The sequence below is a fragment of the Patella vulgata genome, chromosome 3 (assembly GCF_932274485.2).
Source record: "Patella vulgata chromosome 3, xgPatVulg1.2, whole genome shotgun sequence".
NCBI classification, from domain to species: domain Eukaryota; kingdom Metazoa; phylum Mollusca; class Gastropoda; family Patellidae; genus Patella; species Patella vulgata.
The window spans coordinates 9,950,638-9,976,740 of NC_065881.2; the positions used below are offsets into that span (position 1 = coordinate 9,950,638).

The 26,103-nt window shown below is 35.1% G+C and overlaps 1 protein-coding gene across 2 annotated transcripts; it reads left to right on the forward strand.

Moving 5' to 3' along the window:
• Window positions 1–670: 670 nt before the first annotated feature.
• LOC126815926 (T-box transcription factor TBX20) lies at window positions 671–26,103 on the forward strand. 2 transcript variants are annotated; one of them, XM_050542033.2, is made up of 7 exons: window positions 671–989; window positions 3,636–3,798; window positions 15,757–16,030; window positions 18,998–19,159; window positions 22,909–22,985; window positions 23,375–23,469; window positions 23,635–26,103. In XM_050542033.2, the coding sequence occupies exons 1-7, from the start codon at window positions 779–781 to the stop codon at window positions 23,922–23,924; spliced, it is 1,272 nt and encodes a 423-aa protein (XP_050397990.2). In that variant the 5' UTR covers window positions 671–778; the 3' UTR covers window positions 23,925–26,103. The 2 variants fall into 2 exon arrangements, with proteins under 2 accessions (XP_050397990.2, XP_050397991.2); XM_050542034.2 differs by lacking the exons at window positions 23,375–23,469; window positions 23,635–26,103 and having other exon boundaries at window positions 22,909–22,989.

Here is a 26,103-nt window from a genome sequence, read left to right on the forward strand (position 1 = left end):
ATATATTGTGATTAAAACGAAGAAAGAATAAGCCTGTCGCATGTATCTCATTCGCCACCTAGCAATTATAACCAATGATAAATTCAAAACTGTCGACACTGCCCTTTGTAAATAACGACGGAGGAAAGTCAAAAACAATAGATAGAACAGCTCAGCACTGTTTCCTCTTTTTCCGACGGCGTCTGTGAGAGAGAAATGAGAAAGGCGTTTCTCCCAGGCATGACGGAAAGCATGTATGTGTAGTCTATAATGATAATAGAATAATAAATGTTAAATCAGTAACATGGTAGACCTATAAAGCCTATCTTAACTCGCTATGGCCGTATCTTGTTAGCCGTATTTCACGTCAGAGAGACGACGAAGGGTTAATACGGGGAGGAAGAAGTCAAGAGCCCGAATGATTAACTCTGTTGAAACCCAGCCAGTCAGAAGTAGCAAGCAAATAAGCTAGCTGAATCTGTTACGTGTTGAAAGAAAATGTATCGGCAGGCCAATTAAATGATACCCAATCTGCCTGCCTTGTCTAGTGCCCGCCCACATCGGTCAATTCCCGAACTTGGCAGTTAACGAATTGGCCAATCAAAAAGTCGCTTTCATCCACTCTCGGCTCGTCGCGCATGAAAACCAATGCCGCTAATATTTTTGTATAATGCTCACTGAATGTTCAAAACATACGGAACTATACTTTCAAAGATAATATTTGAATAACGTTTGCCTATCTTATTGTTTAATCAAGACACTCGATATCGAAACTACGGCGTGCGCGGGTGACGTCGACATGAAGACGGATATTAAAGAAGAACCGATTGAAGAAAGTTTCGAAGGAGAAAAGAAGAGAGTAGCAGACGATATTTGTGACAGCAAGACAACGAAGATGTCCCAATTGTCAGCCAAAGCTACAAACTTTAGCATCGCTGCTTTACTCCGTGATAAGACTACCAAGGATGAGGCAGATACAACGGAAGGTCAAGAAGTAAAAGTCCCCTTGGGTAAGTTTCGTAAATAGTGCATTATTTTTAAGTTAAGTTTCCTCTTATGTAGTTTTATTATCTGTAACAATCTTATTTTCAATTTTATATTTTGTAAAGCGCGTTGAAAATGTGCCATGCTTTTTAATGTGTAAATGTTATGTTTTAGAATGTGATAAATAAGAATGTATTATTATTATTATTATTATTATTATGGCACATCTCAAAATGTTTACCATGAATACAGTTGTCTGTTCATTTCCCTCCATTTAACCAAATCATGATATAACGCATGAACAGAAGTGGGCTAACACTATAATTATAGGAAGTTGAATAACTCTCCTATTCAGTTGTACTTTAAAATTATGTCTGTATTTAATAATAGCCCATATTCAAATATAAATATATTTATATTTGAATCACATGACGGATGTCCTGTAATGACCAGTTGAATGTACAGGTATATGTTAAACCTGCCATAAAACAAACCCAAATACGTTGTTTTATTTGCCAGTTAAAACCAATCTTTCAATATAAGTCAAAGTATTGGTAAATTATCTGAAACGAATATCGATTAATTTCTATAATTTTGGTTCTATTATTTATATCGGACAAAACCGGACATTTGCTGATCATATGAACACCATATGAAATTGTTCCCCCTTAGGGATACATTTCACACCAGATGTCTAAATTGATATGTATTCTGTTTATTCTCCTTTCTATAAACGTGTTTTCATTAGGATAGTAGGGATGTTCATTTCATAAAAAATAAATTAAATAATATGAGTAATTAAGCAACCCACATAAGTAATAATATATATTAATTTCTTTGTATCGCCAAGTGGAGAAGAGGAAAAATGAGTTTTAATATTTTTATCTGGCTCCGAGTTCACAAAGCATTCTCAGACTTAAGTTAAGAATTTACTCAACTTTCAATCACTGTTTATGGGAAACATCTTTGATCCAGAAACACAAAACCTTGCACATGGTTTCTTGTTGGTGTATTTGATACATTAAAACAATAAAATTTTTATAAAGGGCTATATTTTAGTTAAAATAAAGCGAAGAGTTTTGAGTAAATTCTTAACTTAAGTCTGAGAATGCTTCGTGAATTCGGGGGCTAAAAAGCTTATATTTTAACAAAAATCACATTCATCAAGTATACCTTCGACAGTTTAGATTAAATACAAAAGAACATTTATTAATAATACAGAGATTTAATTTCAATTTATACGATTTAGAAATGTGGGTATCTGTTAAGATCACATTCATCAAGTATGCCTTCGACAATTTAAATACAAAAGAATATTTTATCCAATACAGATTAATCTTTAATTAACATGATTTGGAAATATCTATTAAAATAATATTTGGGAGGGAAATAATTATTCTAAGTAAGAAAGATCATCAGTATTTTTAAAATAAATGATAATATTTAACATGTAGTCTGTGGTTTCTCAGTCCTACGTTCTGGGGATTTTTGGAATTATAAAGTTGATTTATGATGCAGTACGACAATTCAGTCATTCTGTTTTCATATTTAAAATCAATCGGATAAATAATAATATTGATTAGATGTTACATGAAATCCTCTTGAAATGATTAAAAGAAGGTTGAAGAGATTTGAATAATATGAACTAGATGGGCCTTATTGTTTGAGAAAAAATCCCAGAAAGTTTGACGAATTAATATTAAAAATAAATACACACCGTGGATAATAATCGAATAAAAGATAGAGAGAGAAAGAGAGAGAGAGAGACTTAAGTTAAGAATTTCCTCAAATTTCAGTCACTGTTTATGAGAAATATCTTTGATACAGAAACACAAAACTTTACACATAGTTTCTTATTGATGTATTTGATACATTTAAACATAGAAATTTTATAATGGGCGAACAATTTTGAGTAAATTCTTAACTTAAATCTGAGAATGCTTTGTGAAGTCGGGGTCATTAAATTGTTTTTCCATAAATAGTTTTTAGTGTGCTACTGTTCAATTACAAAATGTCACTCAAAGAAGTCCCTTTCATGATTGTACTTATTCACAAAATATGAATATCATTTTAATAATTCGAAATGTAAACACATTGTTGCGGAAAGTAAACCTCATTTCCTTATAGAAGAAAAAACTTCATTGCATAAAACCCCTTACAAGGTAATGTACATATATGAATAAAAAAAACTACTAGTATACATGAAACAAAGAAACAAACAAACATAATGATAGGTACACAGAGATTTAAACGGGCAAGAACATAAAGCCATTATTTAAATGTCTTCCATTGCATTTAAGTTTTCAAAATAATTAATTCTGCAAATATAAAAAAAAACTATGCCGCCAGTCAAATAATTATATATTCTGGCCCACAAAGTTATTGTTCGCCTTATTTTAACTAACTAAAATATAGTCTTTTATGAATCTTTTGTTGCTTTAATGTATCAAATACATCAATAAGAAACTATTTGCAAAGTTTTGTGTTTCTGGATCAAAGGTATTTCTCAAAAACAGTGACTGAAAGTTGAAGAAATTCTTAACAGAAGTGTGGGAAGGCTTTGTGAACTCAGGGCCTGGATGATGAATCTAAATTAAAGATATTAATTCAATTCCAAAAAATTATACTGGATAACCGAACATTAAATTAAAAAACAGAATACTTTCTTGCAGAAGACAATATGAAGACACCATCCGATGAAAAAATGACCATAAGAATAGATTCACCTTTGACCCCAGACACGCCCGATAAACTACACTGTCGTCTAGAAACTAAAGAATTGTGGTCCAAATTTCATGAATTAGGCACTGAAATGATCATAACCAAGACAGGCAGGTATGTATTAGAATCTTCAATTATTTCCAATTATTTTCATTTTTCATTTATTTCTATTCATTTTTCATTTATTTCCATTTACAAGTTCCTTTAGTATGGGTTTGACAAGTTTTATTTTGGGATTCCATTTATGGCAAATTCACATAGGTACAATTTCTATAACTTTCCTTTAGTATGGGTTTAACAAGTTTTATTTTGAGGTTCCATTTATGGGATTGGCACGTTTTATTTTAGAGCCCCGTCTTCATTAGCCCAGTTCGGAGTAGAACATTAGGACGTTCATTTTATTTTGAAGTTCCATTTATGGGATGGATGGGCAAGTTTTATTTTGCGGTTCCATTAATGGGATTGGCAAGTTGTATTTTGGAGTTCCATTTATGGCAAATTCACATAGCTAAAATGTGTATAACTTTCCGTCTAACACTTCAAACTGGCTAACTTTTTTTTCTTGTATATGAACAGCTTTGATTTATTGTACCGTTGCAATTTACTAACTTGATTTACATTAATCCAGGACAAAATATACATTTTAACACACGTACCAAAATTATCAAAAAACGATTAGCCCATTGTGTTAAGTATGAAACATTAAAAAGACATTTAGTTTGAAAAATTGGTTTGTTTTGTGAAGTGAGTATTTGTCTATATTTGTCCCAGGTTTAGGCCACACCAATTTGAATTTCTGTTCTTCGGGAACACCTATTAACACTTCTTAAGGAAAACAACTTATCTAAAAACAAAAGATACTTAGTTGCTCTTCTAAAAAAAAATTAGTTCCAAATATTTATTCATTGACTGGTTTATTTATTGATAAAGCCTCCGAAGAACAAAATCATAATTGGTTTGGCCTTAGTGTTCATCTTTGTCCGCCGAAATGAAACTTTAATCGAATTTAGCTTAATTTAATTAAACGTCAGATCAACCCAATTTTATGCTCAAATTGAATCACATACAAGACATTAGGCTATGTTCCTATAGCAATATAGAAAATTCAAATCTGTTCACATTTTAAAATTCAATCTTTTCACATTCTAAAATTCAAATCTGTTCACATTAAAGTTCAAATCTGTTGACATTAAAATTCAAATATGTTCACATTCTAAAATTCAAATCTTTGCACTAAAAGTTCACATCCTGAAATTCAAATCTGTTCACATTAAAATCCAAATCTGTTCACATTTTAAAATTCTAATCTTAACACTGTAAAATTTCATACAAGTTGACATCCTAAAATTCAAATCTGTTAACATTAAAATTCAAATCTGTTCACATTTTAAAATCCAAATCTGTTCACATACTAAAATTTAAAAAAATTATATATTATATAAATATTTCCAAATGTAGAAAGGCAAAATGTAGATGGAATCATTAATCTAATCTAATCAATATAATTTCACGCAAAACCAAAAATAAAAATCCTGACAAAAGTCATTCTATTTTCAGTGAATACCATCGAATCCTAAATTCAAATTGTACTATTCAAAATCTGTTTTTAAAAAATACTTATCATATATCCCTTTATTTTCTTTTTTTTATGTTGTCTAAATGGAACTCCAAAATAGAACTTGTCAATCCCATATTATCAAAGGAACTCAAAAATTAAAATTGTCGATCTCATAAATTGAACTCCAAAATAGAACTTGTCAATCCCATATTATAAAAGTAACTTATCCTAAAGGGAACTTAATTTAAAACATTCTTAAAGGAACTCCAAAATATTTTTTTCAAACTCACACTAAGGGAACTCAACAATAAACCTATATATCCCATGTTTAAAAGAAACACCGCAATAAAATTTGTCAATAGGAACGCCAAAGTAAAACTTGTCAATCCCATATCATAAAAGGAACTCTAAAATAAAAATGATCAATCCCATATTATAAAATTTTGTAAAAGGAACTCTAAAATAATCCCATAAATGGAACTCAAAAATAAGACCTGTCAATCCCATATTGTAAAAGGAACTCAAAAATAAAACTTGTCAATCCCATATTGTAAAAGGAACTCAAAAATAAAACTTGTCAATCCCATATTGTAAAAGGAACTCAAAAATAATCTTGTAAATGCCATCTTGCCAATCTCATATTGTAAAAGGAATTTATCAATCCCATATTGTAAAAGGAATTTATCAATCCCATATTGTAAACGGAACTCAAAAATAAAAACTTCTCAATCCCATATTGCAAACGGAACTCAAAAATAAAACTTGTCAATCCCATAGTGTAAAAGGAACTCAAAAATAAAACTTTCAAATCCCATATTGCAAACAGATTTTAAAAATAAAACTTTCAAATCCCGTATTGCAAACGGAACAGAACAAAAAGAAATAAGACTTGCTAATCCCATATTGTAAAAGTAAAACCCATACTAAAGGAATCCCACAAAAACTGTACTAAGCTTATCCTCCATTCTACAACTAAACTTATCAACCCTAAAAAATACAATCAATGCTAAAACCTTAGTGGGCTTGTCCTCCACCCTACAACTAAACGTATCAACCATTAAAAAATACCCGACTCCGAAACGAAACTTTTAAAAAAACTAATAAATCCTAATCCATCCAAATTCAAAACCTCGTACGACCTGAATCGATAAAAGGAGCTTGAGTGGCCGAATGGTTGGTATCTTTAGCAGTGGAGGAAATCGGGGGACCCGGAAAAAACCCACGTGGTTGAACAGGTGACACTACTCCTTGTCAAGTACAAGCTGGGGATTTAAACAATGCAACTTGACTCAATGACAGACCTTATGATCTAAAGCGCACCACCCAAGTAGACCACCCCTGCATTGCCTAACAGCTTTCAGCGATAAATATTCTCAGGTCTACACATGTCAATTACTCTCATAATCTGTCTGTAAACCTAATCAATTTATTATGTGAGTGAGAGAGAGAGAGAGAGAGAGAGAGAGAGAGAGAGAGAGTTTAACGTCCACTCGACACAAACTAGGTCATTTCGGGACTAGCGCATGGTTCAATTTTATTTCCATAATTCGCATGCACGTAGGGGTCTTTAGCAGTGGGAGGAAACCGGAGGACCCGGAGAAAACCCACGAAGTTGGACAGGCGACCCTACTCCTTGTCACGTATATGTGTGAGAGAGAGAGAGAGAGAGAGGGAAGGAGAGAGGGAGAGGGGGAGAGAGAGAGGGGGTAAGGTCCACCCGACACAAACTAGGTCATTTCGGAACCAACATATGGTTTAATTTTATTTCAATAATTCGCTTGAGCTAAGGGGTCTTTAGTCGTGGAAGGAAACCGGAGAAAACCCACAAGGTTGGGCAGGCGACCCTATTCCTTGTCACGTACAACCGGCAAATCGAAACTATGCCAGTTTGCTCAATGACAGACCTTATGATACAACACGAACGCGCTAACCACTCGGCCACCCAATCAATATATTATTGCCAGTGGAACCGATAAAATATCAAAAACATATTACAAATCTATTTTAATGATAATTTGAAAATCAAAACTCTACTAAAATGTTGAAAATTCTCCCCTAAAACAAATCTACCTCATAAAACAAATCGATTTTACCTCATAACAAAAAAAAAATATTCCCCAAAACAAACCGATTCCTACTCATAACAAAAAGTTTCTACTTTGAAACAAAATTTAATCGACCATGTTCGATCAAAGTGGATGTTGAAAATTTTTTGGGACCTGTATATAATCTAGTAGCCCAGCTCAGAGACCTAGAACTTTCAAAATGATAACCCCGCCCCAAACTTCCCACCCACACCCCTCCGCCTTTTCTTAAAGAAGCGGAATAGTCGTGGAAATGACGATATGTCATTCCCAGAACTGACCCGTTGCGTTTCTTAATGGTGTGTCCTGACTCTTTTACCGTTTTAAATGTAAAGTTTTGATTAATCTTGGTTGCATGATTTTATTCAATAAGAAATGAAATGAAATGGGGTTTAACGTCCTACTGTTCTGCTCCGAACTGGGCTAATGAAGACGGATTATCCAATAAGTCATTTCCAATGCACTCCCAAAATTCACACCTGTATTAGGGCAACACACTTTCTCAAAACCGACCGGCAACTTTCGATTGTTCTTAAAAAGCGACAGTTTCGTTTCGTTGTAATGGAATTTACATACTAACGCTTGGCATATAAGTTTGGCGGTTTCACGACCTCAAATGTTTAATTTAATACTTAATTTTTATAAATGCATTCTATGTCAAAAAGTTAAAAGTCTGTTGAAATTTCGCCTGCCAAAGAAGAAAATTCACACGATCTCTCTACTGACTTAATTAAACATTAACAATGTCGTTGATTTTTAGGTGATCTTTTTGTTGTGGTGTCGACTTTCGCTATGACTTTATCTTTCACGACTAAATTTATAAACTTACACTCACAGGCTATTAAAAGCGTCTTTACTCCGATGGTGAGAACCTTTACCCGTTTCCGACTTGTACGTAATTTATCTTCTCCAGCTCTCCGGTATTAAAAGGAGTGGGGAGGTAAATTTGGTGTCGTGTAAACGAGATGGTGTCATCTAGGGTTGATCTATTAGTTCACGCCAAATGAACGATACAATTAAATAGGATTTGAGAAGTTGTGAAACTTTGATGACGAAGGTGTGAAAAGGGTGTGAGTTGGTGCAAGGTTACATATTTTCAAGACAGGGCAATTAGAAAGTTTAGCTAATTAGTTTGTTAGTTAATTAATCGCTCCCTTAGTCAATGACCCGTCCCTTACCTGCGTACAACCTGCTATCACCAATCAATCATAGCTTATTAAAATGTCACAATCTGCCTGTGAAAATGGGTGGGTGGGGGGTATCGCCTTACCTTACATTGTTTTTTGAAATCTGTTTGAGCATGGGGCTGAATACAAACTAGGTCGTTTCGGGACTAACTTATTGTTTAATTTTATTTCAATAATTTACTTGCGCGTAGGGGTCTTAGCAGTGGGAGGAAACCGGAGGACCTGGAGAAAACCCACGAGGTTGGACGGGCGACCCTACTCCTTGTAACGGTGCAACCGGAGAATCGAAACTAGGCCAGATGACTCAATGACAGACCTTATGATTCAACGCGCACAGACAACCCTACTCTCTCTCTCTCTCTCTCTCTCTCCATATCAGATAATGCATATTAAGAATTACACGATTTGACGTCGTTGATCTATATCGCACGAACGCCAATTTGCGGATAACTAACTACTCCTATTCTAGTCAAATTATCGCAATATTTCTTTACGGCCTCGTAAACAATCCCCCAAATTTGTAACTCTTAATCCAAGCCATGAACATCACATCATTGTACCGAATCATAAAATTGGAAACTAATTAAGGCATTATTGAACTAAGCTTAAAACTATTGGTTTGTGTAGATTACTTAACCGAGTGAGATATAACAGAACTTGTAAAAGATAACGGAAATGTATCGTTAACTATGAGTTTCATCATTAAACGAATTTTATTTCTGTGGTAATTTTATTACACACAATCTGATAAATACAGAGAAGAAGTCTGGTCACAGTCAATAAACAATTTACCCATACCAACATCCTCTTGCGGGTTCGTTTCATGAACAATACACGGATTGACTTTAGGTTTTAGTCAGTTGGTTTTAACCGCCCCCTTAACGATAAATAACAAATCCGATGTCACGTCGATGATCTGGGCTCAATACATTATATAAAACGTTCAACTATTGAATAGCTATCCTGGAGAGAGAACGGTGCGCTAAACAAATAACCCCGCAGCTACAGAAACATAACCCCGAACAGGAGTGAGGCTCAGTAGGGTGCGCGCGACGTTCTATACCGACATGCCCGAGGCGGGAGAAATCATTGTTTTGTTTTTTTTATTCGAGGACTTTTATTACCTAATTTATTTATGGTGGGACAAACAAACATTTGTTTGCCTTGCTATTATCGGGTTGTAGGGATTTGATTGGTGGATTATCGGGCTTGATGATTTGTTTTGTTAAAAAAGCGTGCTATCAAAAAGTCCGTACCTTGTCAACCAAAGGTAACAATTACACATATATAATTAGAAAGTATGGCGATGTAATCGAGTGATAAAAGCATTAAAATCTGACCGTGGTCAGTGAATTGACCAGACAAATGTATAACTACACGATTTATTGACCACCGCAAACAATATACGCTCGTTATTTGTCCAAACAACTTGGTTCTAATCTCCGCAAATTGTCGGTGTGTGTTGATTTATCGTTTATTTAGTGGTTCGTGTTGTTAGAGTCTTATTATTATCTTTAAACTATAGTTCATGTTAACTGTCACCTTACTCCCTGTTATTTTCCTATCTATTTTATCTATCAATTCTTTTTGTCTTCTTCAAATTAACACCGACTTTTCTTTCCGTTTCATCTTAAAGGAGATGTGTCAAAGACTAAAATTAAATTTATGTAAAAAAACATTCTATAACCACATGATAAATTGACGTGCATGAAAAGGAAAATGGAGAATTTATTTTTTATTTTTATTTTTTTTTATATTGCTATAGTTAGAATCTCATACATCATCAACATAGATGAACATTTCAGATAAAACTGAGTTTTGAGGGTTGATTAAAATGGCCTTAATATTCTTGAAGGAATGCATCTTAAGATGGACAAATTAATTGATGAGAATGCAAAGATCCCAAAAGATGCAAAGAGAATATAATACCAAATATTATCAATTTGATTTTTTTTGGACGCCAAAATGGTTAGTGCGTGTGCGTTAAATCATAAGGTCTGTCATTGAGTCAACTGGCGTGGTTTCTATTCCCCGGTTGTACGTGACAAGGAGTAGGGTCGCCTGTCCAACCTCGTGGGTTTTCTCCGGGTCCTCCGGTTTCCCCACTGCTTAAGACGCCTACGCGCAAGCGAATTATTGAAATAAAATAGAACCATGTTAGTTCCGAAATAACCTAGTTTGTGTCGAGTGGACGTTAAACTCTCTCTCTCTCTCACTCTCTCTCTCTCTCTCTCACACTCTCTCTCTCTCGTGTTAGCTGCAGTATATATAAAATCTCAATTCATAAACTAAGCTTTTTCTTTAAAACTCACCCCGTCTTCATTAGCCCAGTCAGTGCAGAAAAGTAGGACTTTAAACCCCATTTCATTTTGTACTCACTTGTATGATATGATTTCCTGGTGTCAGGGCGGTATATATATTTGGTTTATGGATAAAATTTACGGCACCAACTAAACCAAGATTCCAATCTTTACATAATCATCCATGTCTGGAAATAACACGAATAATATCAAGGATACAGTCTGTGGTTAATCTGCACAAGCCCATGCATGTGTTCGAAATTCCAAATAACGACGTCACACATAAAACCGATTCGATATAGGTTTATGTTAATATCGTCCCAACTCACTAACACAATTCAATTTTCGATCTGTTTACCCCTGTTTTTACAAGTAGACTCTCTCTGTTAGTTCCTCATCAACTTAACCTGGTTAAATGAAAATACCAAACCCTATTATTGAACGGAAATTACACTATTCCATCTAAACTGTCCTTGACAAATATCCGCCATTTTCATTCCGGGCTGAAAAAAAATAGAAATAAAAACAACTTTATAAAACGAAAATTATCGATGGACAAAAATTGACTATTGTTTAAAATCATAAACATATCATCACACACCAAGTCATAAAATAACACGATTATGTTTAAAATATCAGATTTGTTAAACATACATTAAACATACATTGCGGGTCTTTTTTAGGCCTAAAAAATGTTTTATTAACTATTATTTAGACATTTATTAACATGAAAAGGCCTTAATCAACTCTCGATGGCGTCTTATGTGTCGGGTTGTCACTTGAGTTGAATGTGATCTGCTGCTCAATGCTCATTCATGATTAAATAATAAAAAAATGGATAATCGAGACTATGTTTTTTTTATCGTACCGACTTCAGTAATGATGCACGAGGCTATGTCGAAAAATTCATCGCTAACATCTCGGTCCAGAGTGGATAATTTGACTGAAATTTTGAGCTTATTCCGTTTACATTATCTAGTTTTTAACTATAATAGAGAGAACTGCCAGCTCTTAATTACTAATTTATTTTTAGAGTTTTTTTAATCGCTCACCGAAGTGTACACATCCCCTGAACTAGCAGGTATTTCTCTGAGCTTCATTAGCCCAGTCGGTGCAGAAAATTAGGACGTTAAACGCCATTGCATTTCATTTTTTAATTATTCCATAGTTAATCAACCACAAATTTAAAAAAAAAATTTAAACGCTAAACGAAGTGTATACACCCCTTTAATTGTAGATGCCTTTCTGAACTTCACCAGCGTACAGGTGAACTAAATTAAATCTTATTTTTACAGACTGTGTTGTAATTTGCTTGTCTTTATTTAACAAGAGAACGTAATTCGACTAATGAGCAAACCTTAATAAGTCTTGAAGAAAACTCCTTGGAATAAAGTTCAAGCTTCTAATGTACTGAAACTTCTAAACAGAATGAAAACGTAAGATGTCGCCTCGTGTATTAAAGATATAGGGGAAGGGTAAAATAGCCTGTCACCTGGTAGACTAATAGATTCCCATGTATTGACACCCATCTCCATATATCTTCTTGGGATATTTTCATCTGAAATCCGTTCTCATTAGTAACAATACTCCGATATTTGCGCACACGTTTAACTCGTACGTCAGACTAATGTTCTACTCGGTAATTAAATAATCTGTTTTCTTTTGATTTCGTTCCACTAAACAGTTCCCGGACCAAATAATCCCGTACAACTATCATCAATTTACTTGACTAATGAAGTCTACATGTTATTGCCTCGTGTTAAATTACTCAATTTAACAATGTATAACGTACCTGTAGACGGCGTCTACATCCAGCAACTCAACCGCTCACGCAAATTGTAATTTTATCAAAACTGCAACGCAAGTAGATGGACTTGACGGGTGCGTTGTGTTCTTGTTGGTGAGCTTCCGTTTACCTATTTAGCCTGTAAAGAACTCATCGATACGGACATCACATTACTTTTAATACGACAGAATACGAGAGCAAAAGAAAGTTTAATTAGAGAAGAAGCGTGATGGAGAAATTTAGCTGACATGAAAAGCGAATTTAAGAGAAGAATTCATATCAAAAACCGACGATAGTTAATTTAATTCGTCTATTTACTCATTCATCTTCTGCCACGGAAGTAAAAAGAAGCGAAATTAACCCTCTAATGGCTTTTATTATCAAGATATTCAGTAGATTATTATCACATTATAAATCCAAGGAAGGAACTTTTAAATGAAAAATGGATCGAATTTCGTTTAAAGTAGCTTAGCTTTTTTCTTTATATTCCGATTTTCATGTTATTAGCGTTTGGTCCAATTTCAATTTTTGATGAATTTCGTGTTGTTTGCCTACCTCGTTACGTGTTTGTCAGTGAAAGATTTTGATTGGATTTTATGTTATTGGTACTTACATGTATAATTAATTTGATTAGGATTTCACCCTGCGTAGCTTGTGTGAAACACTATTGTTTTTGTTAAGATTTTTTCTTCTTATTATTTTTTTTTTCACTTGAGCATATCTCAAAAATTACTTGTCGGATCTATTCGATGTCTTCGGTTTGGGCCATTTCGATTAATAGGTGACAAAGTGTGTAAACAAAAAGTCATTTAAAACCCATCCAGCGTCTTCATATTTTAAAATATTTCTTCGTTACTTTAATAAACTCGTAGAAATAACCCATACGAAGAGAATATAGGTCAAAATAAGTCTGCAATATAAGCAGTTGCCGAGAAATAAGAAATTTAGCATAAGTCACTTTTCACGTTATTTTGCCTGTAAAAGAATCAATTATTATTCGATTTTCAATTTTCTTTCATCATTTGATGCCTAATGCCACTATCGACTAGGCCAAATCCTTTTAACGTTTTCACTGTCACCGGAAATGACGTCATTTGCCAAAAAACGATTTTTTAACCTTCAAAACAAATATTTTATTCAAATCAGTCGTACTTTTTATTTGTTTAAAATAATAAACAAATAGAATGAACCCATACGATCATAACTTGTACGGTTGCAGAGAAATAGACGATTTTCTGCAAGTCACTTTTCTATGCTTTTGGTCTATAAAAGTGTCAATTATTATTGGATTTTCATAAAAATTTTCACCATGGGATGCCTTAGGCCATTTCTGATTTTAAAAAGCTAATTTCACATTTTCATTCAAATCGCAAGTAATGTCATTTTAGAAAAATCTGTATTTTTAGCCTCCAAAACAACTATTTGTTTGGAGTAAGTGATATTGAATATTCATATAAAACTATGCTATTTGTTTTTAAGGGACAGCTAGTATGAATCGATACGATCATATAGATATCAAAAAAATGTTTCTAACGTCTTCTCGCGATGAGAAATAACCATTTGTGTCAGTATCACTATCTAAGATTTTTCGCATTTTAATCAGGTGTTATAAAGGGTTAATTCTGTTTAAATTTTAATCAATTTTCTATCATGCAGAGGACAGTCGAAGTGGTTATTTCTGCTTCCCAATTTAATTGGGGTTTTTTGATAACGGAAGTGAGGTCATCGTGTCGAATCTATGTTGTATAAATGGAACTGATATTGGAGGATTTATTTGCCAATTCTGCGTCGATTTTATAGCACGTGTCCAAGGCTCGTCTGGAAATCTGTTTTACGTTTAAATTGGTACGGGAAGTGATAGCAGTTCAAGGATATAGTTGGCACTGGAGGGGGATCACGTGGCTATGTGGGTAAGACGCTGGCTCGCTAGCCTGGAGGTCAGGTGTTCGATCCCTGCATTGGCCGAGACAGTTCATCCAGATTTTTCGGCGTGGTTCCCCCTTGTCAGTGATGCAGGACGGCGGGCCTGACAAGGACAGCTCTCTAGTCGTTCGGATGGGACGAAAAAACCGAGGTCCCGTGTACACATTCGCGTGCACGTAAAAGATCCCATGACAGTTTGAATTCGATTTAAGAGTAGACCATAGTGCCGCTGTCCGGGCAAAATTTCCCTCATAGCACACCGCCACACTGTGTGGCGTATGCCCGTCTCCATTAGCCCAGTTCGCAGCAGAACAGTAGGACGTTAAACCCCATTTCATTTCATTTCATTTCAGTTGGCACCGGTGAAACCCGTCATTGCTGCATTGCAGTTCTAGTTTTGATACTGTTTTGGTAGTCAAACAATTTTCGATTATAAAATCTGTTGAGGCACACCCATAAAAACATATCAAATTGGAAAGAAGCCATATATAAATATAATTTGATGTTCTCCGTCAGATTCTGATTTCTTAAATTAAAGAAAAAAAAAAATTAAAGAAATGCGTAAATTATATAGAACATATAAATCATTAAATGGCCTTCGTATTGATATCCGTTTACATCTGCGCCAGCCGATGGTCTAGAGAGAGTTGATTATAGGCTTGTCATGTGAATAAATGTCTAAATGATAATTTATATAACATTTGAAGCCAAAATAGAAACCTGCAATAGGTAGATTTAGCTCTTACATAATACATCATTAGGAAACCTATGGAAAATTGCCTATGTGTTATTATAGTTTACCCTTATTTACAAATAAGATAGAGAGAGAAAAATGGGGTTTAACGTCCACACGACACAAACCAGGTCATTTCGGGACTAACACATGGTTCAATTTTTTTCCATAATTCGCTTGCGCGTAGGGGTCTTTAGCAGTGGGAGGAAACCGGAGGACCCGGAGAAAACCCACGAAGCTGGACAGGCGACCCTACTCCTTGTCACGTACAACCGGGGAACCGAAACCCCGTACAAATAAGATAATATAATAAAAATACATAAGTAGGCTAATAAGTTACATTTTAAAATGTATATTGTCTAATTTAGTGTTCGTTTTATATTTTAGTGTTTAGCATATTTATCCTTCATATATGGTGTCGGGGGGTTGGATGGAAGAATTGTTAGCACTGTTAGCGCTGTATCATAAGGTCTGTCATGATACATTTCATTGTCATTTCAGGCGAATGTTTCCGACAGTTCGAGTTTCTTTTACTGGTTTAGAACCGGATCAGAAGTACCTGGTGTTGATGGATATAGTTCCGGTAGATAACAAAAGATATCGCTACGCCTATCATCGTTCATCATGGTTAGTCGCCGGAAAGGCTGATCCAGCACTTCCGGCACGGTTCCACCTTCACCCAGATTCTCCGTTCACTGGTGACCAACTTCAGAAACAGACCGTGTCCTTTGAAAAGTTGAAATTGACCAATAATGTTCTCGATAAGACGGGTCATGTAAGTAGTTTGCTTGGTCTTGTTTTTTTTAGATTTCACTCCTTGCTTGTTTCTTTCGGAAGGGTTCTCGAGTGGTATAATGTGTGAGCTTTAAATCATAAAGGCCCGTCTTTGAGTCAAGTGACGTTGTACGTGGCAGAGAGTGGGGTCACCTGCCGAACTTTGTGGGGTATTTTTTCAGGTCCATGATTTTAGTGCTTAGCCAATGAAAAACATGGTGCAGTAAGGGCAAACAAAAACATGGTACAGTAAGGGCAAGCTAAAAAAAAACATTTCTAAGGTTACCTGACCGACTATATTTTTTTTTTTTTTTTAGACGAAATCGGCCACCCTAAACATTTTTCGGTCATTTCCCAGGCCTTATTACCTAGTCTTGGCGTGAGATCATGAACCTTGCTCAGTAATTAAGCTAGAAATGCTAGGAAAAGATAATAGAAAAAAAAATAATAATAATAAAATGAAAATATTTGGGGGGTCGAAGACCTACCCTATTTTGGAGGGGGGGGGGGCAAGTAACCATAAACACGGGTATTTGTTTTCTTGACCTAATGCTGCAGTGTAAAGGAGTTGCGAATGTGCGAAATTGAAGGTTACTATTTGGAATCTGATATTATATCCGAAATGACTTCTCCATTGAAACCAGGAATAAAGCTTTACTAGCTAACTGAAACCGGTTGACTGGAACCAGGAATTACTAGCTAACTGGAACCCTAGAACCAAGAATTAAATATTACTAGTTAACTGGAACCCTGGAATCAGGAATTATTAGCTAACTGAAATCAGTTGCCTGAAACCAGAAATTACTAACTAACTGAAACCGGTTAACTGGAACCAGGAATTACCACCTAACTGAAACCACTTGACTGGAACCAGGAAGTAATTATTACTAGTTAACTGAAACCAGGAATTACTAGTTAACTGAAACCGGTTGACTGGAACACGGAATTAGGTATTACTAGCTTACTGAAACCAATTGACTCAGTTAACCTTAATATTTACCAAAGCTCCTACATGTATCCAAAAAAAGAAAAATATTATATTTTTATTGACAAATTCTCTGTATTTACTCGGTGTATATAGCTGATATTTAAGATATTATAAATATGAATTATAGAATATATAGATAGATGTCCCAGACAGGGGATAATTCAAATCTAAATTGTATTAATATCAATAACGACAGGATTCAGACTGTGAGAGTGACAACCATACTTACGTTCAGGAGAGAGAAACGAGTTTTAAGTCCATGCGACACGAACTAGGTCATTTCGGGAGTAACAACGTTCTATTTTATTTTATAATTTACTTGTGCGTAGGGGTCTTTCTCTTTAGCAGTGCTAGGAAACCTAAGGACCAAGTGAAACCCCTGCTCGCAGGTAAATTGTTGAAATAAAATTAAACCATATGTTAGTCCCGAAATGGCGTTGTTTGTGTCGAGTGGACGTTAAATCTCATTTCTCTCTACCCTTTTCTCTTTTTTTTCAAATTATGAATCAAAACATCCGTTTGTTGCACTTTTGCATAGTTGGAATTAATTCCAACTGAAATATTAAATTCAAAACTATAATTTGTTAATAGAAACACCTTGAATAAGAAAGAAAAAAATCATTTCTAATAATCTCAGAATTCAATGATTCTGGAATTGGAGGTTTGTGTTGATCTGGTAAAATATGAAAAAATTAACTCTAAATGTACAACCAAATTTAATTGAATAGATTCTAGAATTGGATGTTTGTGTCCTCGAAAATGTTAATCTGAGAAAATATGCTCAAATTAACTCTAAATGTACAACCAAATTGAATTGAATAGATTTTAGAATTGGATATTAGTGTCGTCGAAAATGCTAATCTGAGAAAATATAATCAAATTAACTCTAGATATACAACCAAATTAAAAAAAATAAAAATTGGCGCCCCTTAAACATATTAACATTTATACACACAGTTGTTGATATGGTTTTTCAATGTACTCTTAGTTTCCGCCAGACATTGGCTAATCCACACGAAACAGCCAGGCTACTCGTTTAAAGAAAAAATAAGATTTCATCTGAAATTCCAATATCAGTTTAAAAGTAATTAATTAAGAAATCGATGAGTTTGATGTATATAAATCGACGATGTCACGTACAAATTGAATAACATTAATATCATATATTTTAATACATCAAAGATGGTTAAGATTCTTCCGCCAATCGATCGCTAATCTCCGTACCTACAATAAGCCCATAAAACATATCACAATAAGTTACCAAGGATGTACAAAGGATCAAACGGTCTAACCCATTGGCCGAACATCAAGGGAAAAAACTTAAGTCTTCCAAGCCATTGATTTTTAAGGCCAGACATGATTTTTTTTTCCTGACGTTTTTGCTTTAAAGATTTCCTTAATACCTAGTAATCCACCCGCTTGAAATCCTTAAAAATAATGTTGTAAGCGTCACCACGGGTATTCCCTGTTTTTCTAGCTAGTCATGCGATTTTTTATCTCTAATTTCTTGAATTTCTTTTCGCAATCCCCCCGAATTAAACCAAAATGTAATTCAAGAATAAGGAAAATCGCACGAGTGTGCAAATCGTGCTTGGCAACTCGTGTAACGGATTTGGTCACTTTGGAACTGATCAGACAAGTCTTGGTGAAAACGATAGTATTTCAAAGTGAGAGTTAAGTCCCCCTGGAGCTCCTGAGATAGAAATTCGTCCACTTGACCCAAAGCTTCAGACAACCATATTTCACAAAGGCGTTGACTCTCATCCAGTTAAGTGTTAAAATATCGAAATAAACCGTCTGAGAAAAGCACATAAATCTCTGCCATCGAATTCCTCCAAGTCTTAACCGAACACTTCGCTTGTTATCTTTCTGTTAGAATAAACAGGTTTCAGGGAAGAAAATGGCCTTGTTGAAAATCAAAACAGCCAATTTATTAGTGTTATATTAATGAATGTTTGTTTTTTTTTCTGTTTTTTTTAGACAATAGTCAACTCCATGCATAAATACCAGCCTCGTATTCATATCATGAAGAAACAAAAGGACACTGAACTTCCGGTGACGTCATTAGAAGGACAAGAAGTAAAGACGTTCTCTTTCCCAGAAACAATATTTATCGGTGTGACGGCATACCAAAATCAGTTGGTAAATATTTATTTTCACATTTTATTTATTTTAAATTAATCACAATTATTAAAAAGGCCTTCGCGATTTTTGTTTAAAGAGAGAGAGAGAAATGGGGTTTAACGTCCACTCGACACAAACTAGGTCATTTCGGGACTAACACATGGTTTAATTTTATTTACATAATTCGCTTGCGCGTAGGGGATTTTAGCAGTGGGAGGAAACCGGAGATTTTTGTTTAAATCATTCTCATTAATATACATATTTAATTTCGTTTCGTTTTTTTATAATTCGTAAAACCAGAATTAATTGGTAAATATTGAATTTCACGTCGTTTGGATTTAAATTAAATCCGAATTATTTGAGGGCCCTTGACATTAAATATCTTCAAGAATTTGATTATCTCTGATTAAAATACAGATCTATATTTCGTTTCGTTTTTTATGCGTCCAGCAGCTCCCATTAGTGAAGGCAAATAAAACGAAATTTTGAACTATAAAAAACGAAATGGAATCAGATTTTGTTTAAATCTACCTTAAGGGCATAATTGGTCAATATTATTTTTAATCGGAAAGTGTGATAATTGGAAAGAACAAATATCTAGTAATCCTTAAATAAATTATTACACCGCGTGCACTAATCAGCATGACGTTGCCCTAGCTTAGCGAGTGTATTACGCACCCGTTCTTCGGTAACGCCAGCGCGTCCATTCATCGCCTTGCAAGTGTAGTTTATAATAGCGGCTACACTAAAAGTGTTCAAAAAAGTTTCGCTGGAATAAGGTATTTCGAAAGATATAATTGGATTTTTTTGGTAACAAATATACTTTTCATGGTAGTTTGAGTATGTTTTCAAATCGTTGATTAAGATCGTGACTGTCGAGGAAATATAATAATTGATTTATCCACATGCCGCCATTTTTAAAAATTAAACGATGCAACTAATTTAGGTAACCCAACGATTAATCTGAGCTTTTACTAATCAAGTTACAAAATATTTTTTAATGCTCACGTGCGAGATCAGTTTGACATGTCAGCAGGGTCGAGCATGGTCGGCAATTGGCCATTGGCCCACGAGTATCTCAGGGGTTGGGGGGCGTCACTGAAACTAATTTATCGCGCAGGGTACGATTGACCAATAGGCATGGTAGGCAATTGACCTAGGGCCCATGGGTATCGGGACGGGGGGGGGGGGGCACTGAAACGAATTTATCGCGCGGAGTGCCAGCGTATAATCTTGTTTCAACATTTCTGGAAATTTGAGTTTGGCCTAAGGCCCACGAGAATGTCCTACCTTGTATGTCTGCTAGGAGGCGTGATATGTACTGTGATAATTAGTCGAAAGGTGTAATTAGTATACTGATGATATAGGCGTAATAGGTGAGAGAGAGAAATGGGGTTTAACGTCCACTCGACACAACCCAGGTCATTTCGGGACTAACATATGGTTTAATTTTATTTCAATAATTTGCTTGGGCGTAGAGGTCTTTAGCAGTGGGAGGAAACCGGAGGACCCGGAGAAAACCCACGACACGTACAACCGGGGATTCGAAACCACGCCATTTGACTCATTGACAGGCCTTATGATACAGCGCGCACGGCCGCACGTGATAACCATTCGGCCATCCAACCCCCCGGCGTAATAGGTACTGTGATAATTAATACATAGGTATAATTAGTAAATATACTGACGATATAAGTAATTATCTTGTCATAGTGTATACCATTGTACTAATAATTACTAAGATGCTGTGCGGATACAATCACAGGGGGTGTACTTGTATACAGTTCTACAAACTTTCTCACGGATAATCTTTTCACGAGTGCCATCTGGCTTGACACCGTCTACAAGTTCTGTGGATTTCAATCGCGGAGAGAAATTTACGAGGTTGGGTATCAGTAAGGTCGTGCTCCCCTATGTGCTGAGGTTTTCATGGAAACCCCGTGACTTTAATCACTACATAACAGCACACCTTCGCTAATTTACACATTCTTAACTCTTCGGTTATTTATGCTTAACATTTCTCTAACCCTCCATTAGCCGTATCTTCATTGTTTCTCAACGCCTCCAGTCCACTCTCAACCTGCCAAACAACAAAGTTTCACTAATTTGGCTATACGATCGTAAATTGCTTTTAGTAACAGAAGTTTGCATCTGGTGGGTCATCGCCTATTGAATAAATCAGTTGTGGTCTTTGTGTTCTCGGTTCTTTTGTCTTCACATATTGTATCTGGTTGTGGGTTCTTATCTTCTTAATTACGTGTTTGACTTATCAACGAACCAATTCTTAGTGATAGAAACTTGACGTGCTGTTTTTAATGAGCAGCATGGTCCATATATTCACTCTCTGTGTTGGCTTTTTATGACATTCCTGGCGCTCTTTAGCATTTCGTATTGAAGTACAAATCAAACTCAATCGATTCTAATCAGTGATCAATATACACAAAATCCAATGGACGAAATCTTAGTTATAGAAACTTGAACTGCTGTATTTAATGAGCAACATGGTACATATACACGAAATGAAATGAAATGATGAAATGAAATGGGGTTTAACGTTCTACTGTTCTGCTCCTATACTGGGCTAATGAAGATGGGCATACGCCATACAGTGTGCTATGAGGGAAATTTTGCTCAGACAGCGGCACTACGGCCTACTCTTATATCGAATTCCAACTGTCAATGGATCTTTACGTGCACGCCAATGTGTACACGGTACCTCGGTTTTCCGTACCATCGGAACGACTAGACAGCTGTCCGTGTCAGACCCTCCGTCCAGTATCACTGGCAGGAGGGAATTTGCCTGGGAAATTCACTTGGATAAACGTTTTTCTTTGAAATTTCAATATTTGAAAACTCGTTCTTCTTTCAGGACAATTAGCTGACTTCTGCTTAAACTCGTAAACCTCGTTTTTATCGGAAGATATTATATTTCTCATGTCCAAAATAATTGATAGATTTTCGCATTTAATCATAATTAAGTCATTTGTTCGAGCCATAAACCTATGAAATTTCTAATGACCCGGGAAAATATAATTTTATAGACTAAAATTGCGCAATAAACCCACAAAAAATAAACTAAGTTAACTATTACAAAGATTCAGCCATTTTGGCTGTCCCGTTATGCCAGCGCTTATTACAAATGTAATTTATGTATTTTGGATCGTAGTTGCCTAAGGGAAGAAAATCATTTAATAGTTTTGAATTTCCTTTGTTTATTGGTTTATATACCTATACTAAATCAATTCTTGTCAACTTATCCATTGTTTATTATAGAAGAAGGTCTAATTATAAATGAAATGAAATGGGGTTTGACGTCCTACTGTTCTGCTCCGACTGGGCTAATGAACACGAGCATATGAGATACAGTGTGGTACGAAGACAATTTTGCCCGGACAGTGGTACTACGACCTACTCTTATATCGAATTCCAACTGACAAGGGTCTAATTAAAAGATGAAGGCTGATATGTTGAAATACGCACCAGTGCCAGGGCTCTGTTTCTCGAAATCTTAATTAAAGATAACATCCAAATTTTAGTAGATACTTCAAGTTTGATTGGCTAACCACTAAAATCAATCTAATATTATCCAATCAAATTACTAAAATTTGGATCTTATCTTATTTATAATATCGTGAAACAGGCTCCAAGTCTTTATTAAACTCGTTACTTAAATGCGGTTACTGCCCGTCGCAAAGTTTTCTTGCTTGATAATATTTTTAGACATTTGTTAAAACTAAATAACCGTTTATTTTATTTTATTTTTTTAGATTACCAAGCTAAAGATTGATAGTAATCCATTTGCTAAAGGATTTAGAGATTCCACAAGATTAACAGATTTTGACAGGTAATTTTTAAATTTTCAAAATTTCGTTTTAAATAAATGAAACGAAATATAGATCAGTATTTTAATTGGATGGGCATCATTGTATATTTTGATTAATATTAAATCTAGCCTATTAAATCTAGCGCAATATCCACGCACAGGCCTACTCAAAGCGCAGTCCACGACCACAGCGCAATAAATCTAGCGCAATATCCACGCACAGGCCTACTCAAAGCGCAGTCCACGACCACAGCTGTCGCAAAGTGAATACTTTTTTAACGTTGATAAAAATAAACAAATACGTCGTAAATTATTTCTTCTCCATAATTATTATTTATATGCGATTATTGTTTCGTGTTGATAAAAATAACAAAAATATATCGTGAAATATTATTTTTTGTTGATTGCAGAGAAACTATGGAATCGTTAATACAGAGTCACTCGTACGCCAGATCACCATTACGTGCACTACACGGCTCAGATATGGATGACGGTAGAGATAAAGGTGAATGCTATTTAATATTTTTTAACTGTTATTATGTACCGAGACTAAATCTTACATGCTTTTTTTATATTTTCATCGATAAATAATCGATAAATAAAAAAATCTGACTGATAAATCGATTTAACCTGTGCTCAAATCTAATACTGACATTTTCTGTTATTTCAGATTACAGTTCAATGTCGTTATCATACATGACCCCATGGCGTATGCCTCCTGCGGCATTACATCCGGTGCTTGACAAATCACAGCTTTCGTTATATACACAGTTGGTAAATCACGTGTATAATGGAGATACCCAATCAGCGGCCACGTTAAATGAAATGTTGATCAGAAGTTCTTTATACCAGAATTATCTACGTAGTGCGCATGCCCAGTCAGGGGGATCCTATTCGCATGGACTCTACCGATACCATCCATACACACCCAGCGATAAGTCTCGATCACCCGAGACTTGAAAATCAATCGTATTCATCGGCATCATCGTCATATTTATTCTAATTCCATTTGTACATTCTCTAACGATAACGTAGGAATACATATAACTGAGTCATTCGGCCTACCCCGTTACGAGAATATCGGACTACTTCTATCAACATGTCCGGTGATATTTTATTTGGATTTCGTAAAACGAAACCTTTGAATCGGTTTTCAAGCTGTACGAATGAGCTCACTTTATGGCCATATTGTATTGACCAACTGCAGGGGAAACTGGAAATAAACACCATCTGGATTGTTATCAGGGTGTTCCGGTACATGTAAGCCCATAGCATCAAGGCATTCGATTTGAAGCCCTGTATTATTAAGTTTATAAAGAAAGGTTTATCATACCAAAGTTTAAGCATAAAGGGGCTATAATAAAAAGTTTATAAAGCAATGGATATTAAAATATGTATATATAATAATGTATATAATATGTAAGCTTTAAGTGTGCGATTTGTTCAACTGTGATATACAACTCATTTAACCGAGTCGCAATGGTGGATCCAGGTTGGGGCGGGGTTGGTTCTTTGGAAAGCAGCCCCCCCCCCCCTAAATCATATTTAAAAAGTCACCTATTATTATGTGTGTATGAAATGTGTAAATTTATGCTTTTTGTTGGTGTGGGTGATGGGAGAGCGATTTGTTTTCTTATTTGTGGGGTTCGCCCCACCCCAATGTCCACCCTCCCCCGCCCCTAACCAAATATCCCGAGTCCAGCACTGCCAAATTGTATATAGACAATTTATATAATGCCATCACCAACCAAAGAATGATGATTGAGATAAAAGTACACCATCTTCGACACCTTTTTTATATTATATAATGTCATAACGAACTAAAGCAAAGGAGACTGAGGGGGCTTAGTATACCATCTTCGACATCCCATAGATTTTATATATGTCTTTAGCAACCAAAGAAAATTAATTGAGCTAGAACTAAGTACACGTTCTTCGACTTTAAACATTATGTTTTAAAGTCGTCATAAATTTACAAATATACATACAAATATTAAAACTCAAACAATTTTTGTTTTTATTTCCTGTGGAGTCCGATAATACGACAAAATGTCTGACCTTTCAGTATTAGCATTACTTACATGTAAGTAACATTATCACTCGTACTCAGATGGAATACACCAGTGCAATATTAAAATATTGTTGTACCAAAATTGTTTTTACCTATGCCATTCTCTATTCTTCTAGAAGCCAGAGCTTAGAGGGGCATTTGGTAAGAATAGATAAAGAGCTGACATTTCTCACTATAATAATTAAAAAATAAAAAATGAAAACAGAATATGCAGAAAGTTTCAGTCAAATTACTTCTCTTTGAGCCTTGTGCCTCGTTATTGCCGGAAGAAGAATAGTGTAGCATTGATTGTCATTGCTTCCGTTGTTACGGTATGAAACGAAGTCTCGATTATCCATTTTACGGTTATAACATCAACCGCCAAACGTATTTATATCTATTGAATATCTAGACAATACGATGGCATCAAAAGTTCATTATGGACTTAGTAAGTTCATTAGTGTCTAATTAATAATTTATATAACATTTAGGGCCTAAAGAAAGACCTGCAATGGGCATAATTCCTGTTTAAGGAATGGGTTTTAGGTCAAGGTAATTTAAAAAGGGACTTTTAGTTTTTCAGAGTCGGGTTGGCAAAAATCTGGAATGGGAAATCCATCCAGCTATGGGCACGTTATAGGCATTCGTAATTATCGTATAATCAATCAAGAGAGATAAATAGGATTTAAATCCACTCGACACAAACTAGGTCATTTCGGGACTAACATGGTTCAATTGTATTTAAATAATGGAGGAAACCGGGGTCCCAGAGAAAACCAACGAGATTGGACAGGCGACTCTTCTTCTGTCACGTAAAAGCGGAGAAACCACGCCAATTGACAGCCCTTATGATCTAATGTGCACGCATAAAACCATTCAGCCACCCAACCCCTCTAAAACAAAGGTACAACCAAATTTATCTTCTATGTGAAGTTTCCAAATTAATGAGCAGTAGATATTGTCAAAGGGACAGGCATACCCTGGTTGTTCATTGTTATATAGTTGATTTGTACATTGTGAATTGTTACTATACTTAAATGTTATTGTCCATTTAGTGCATTTAATGTTGTTTTTTCTGACATAAAACAT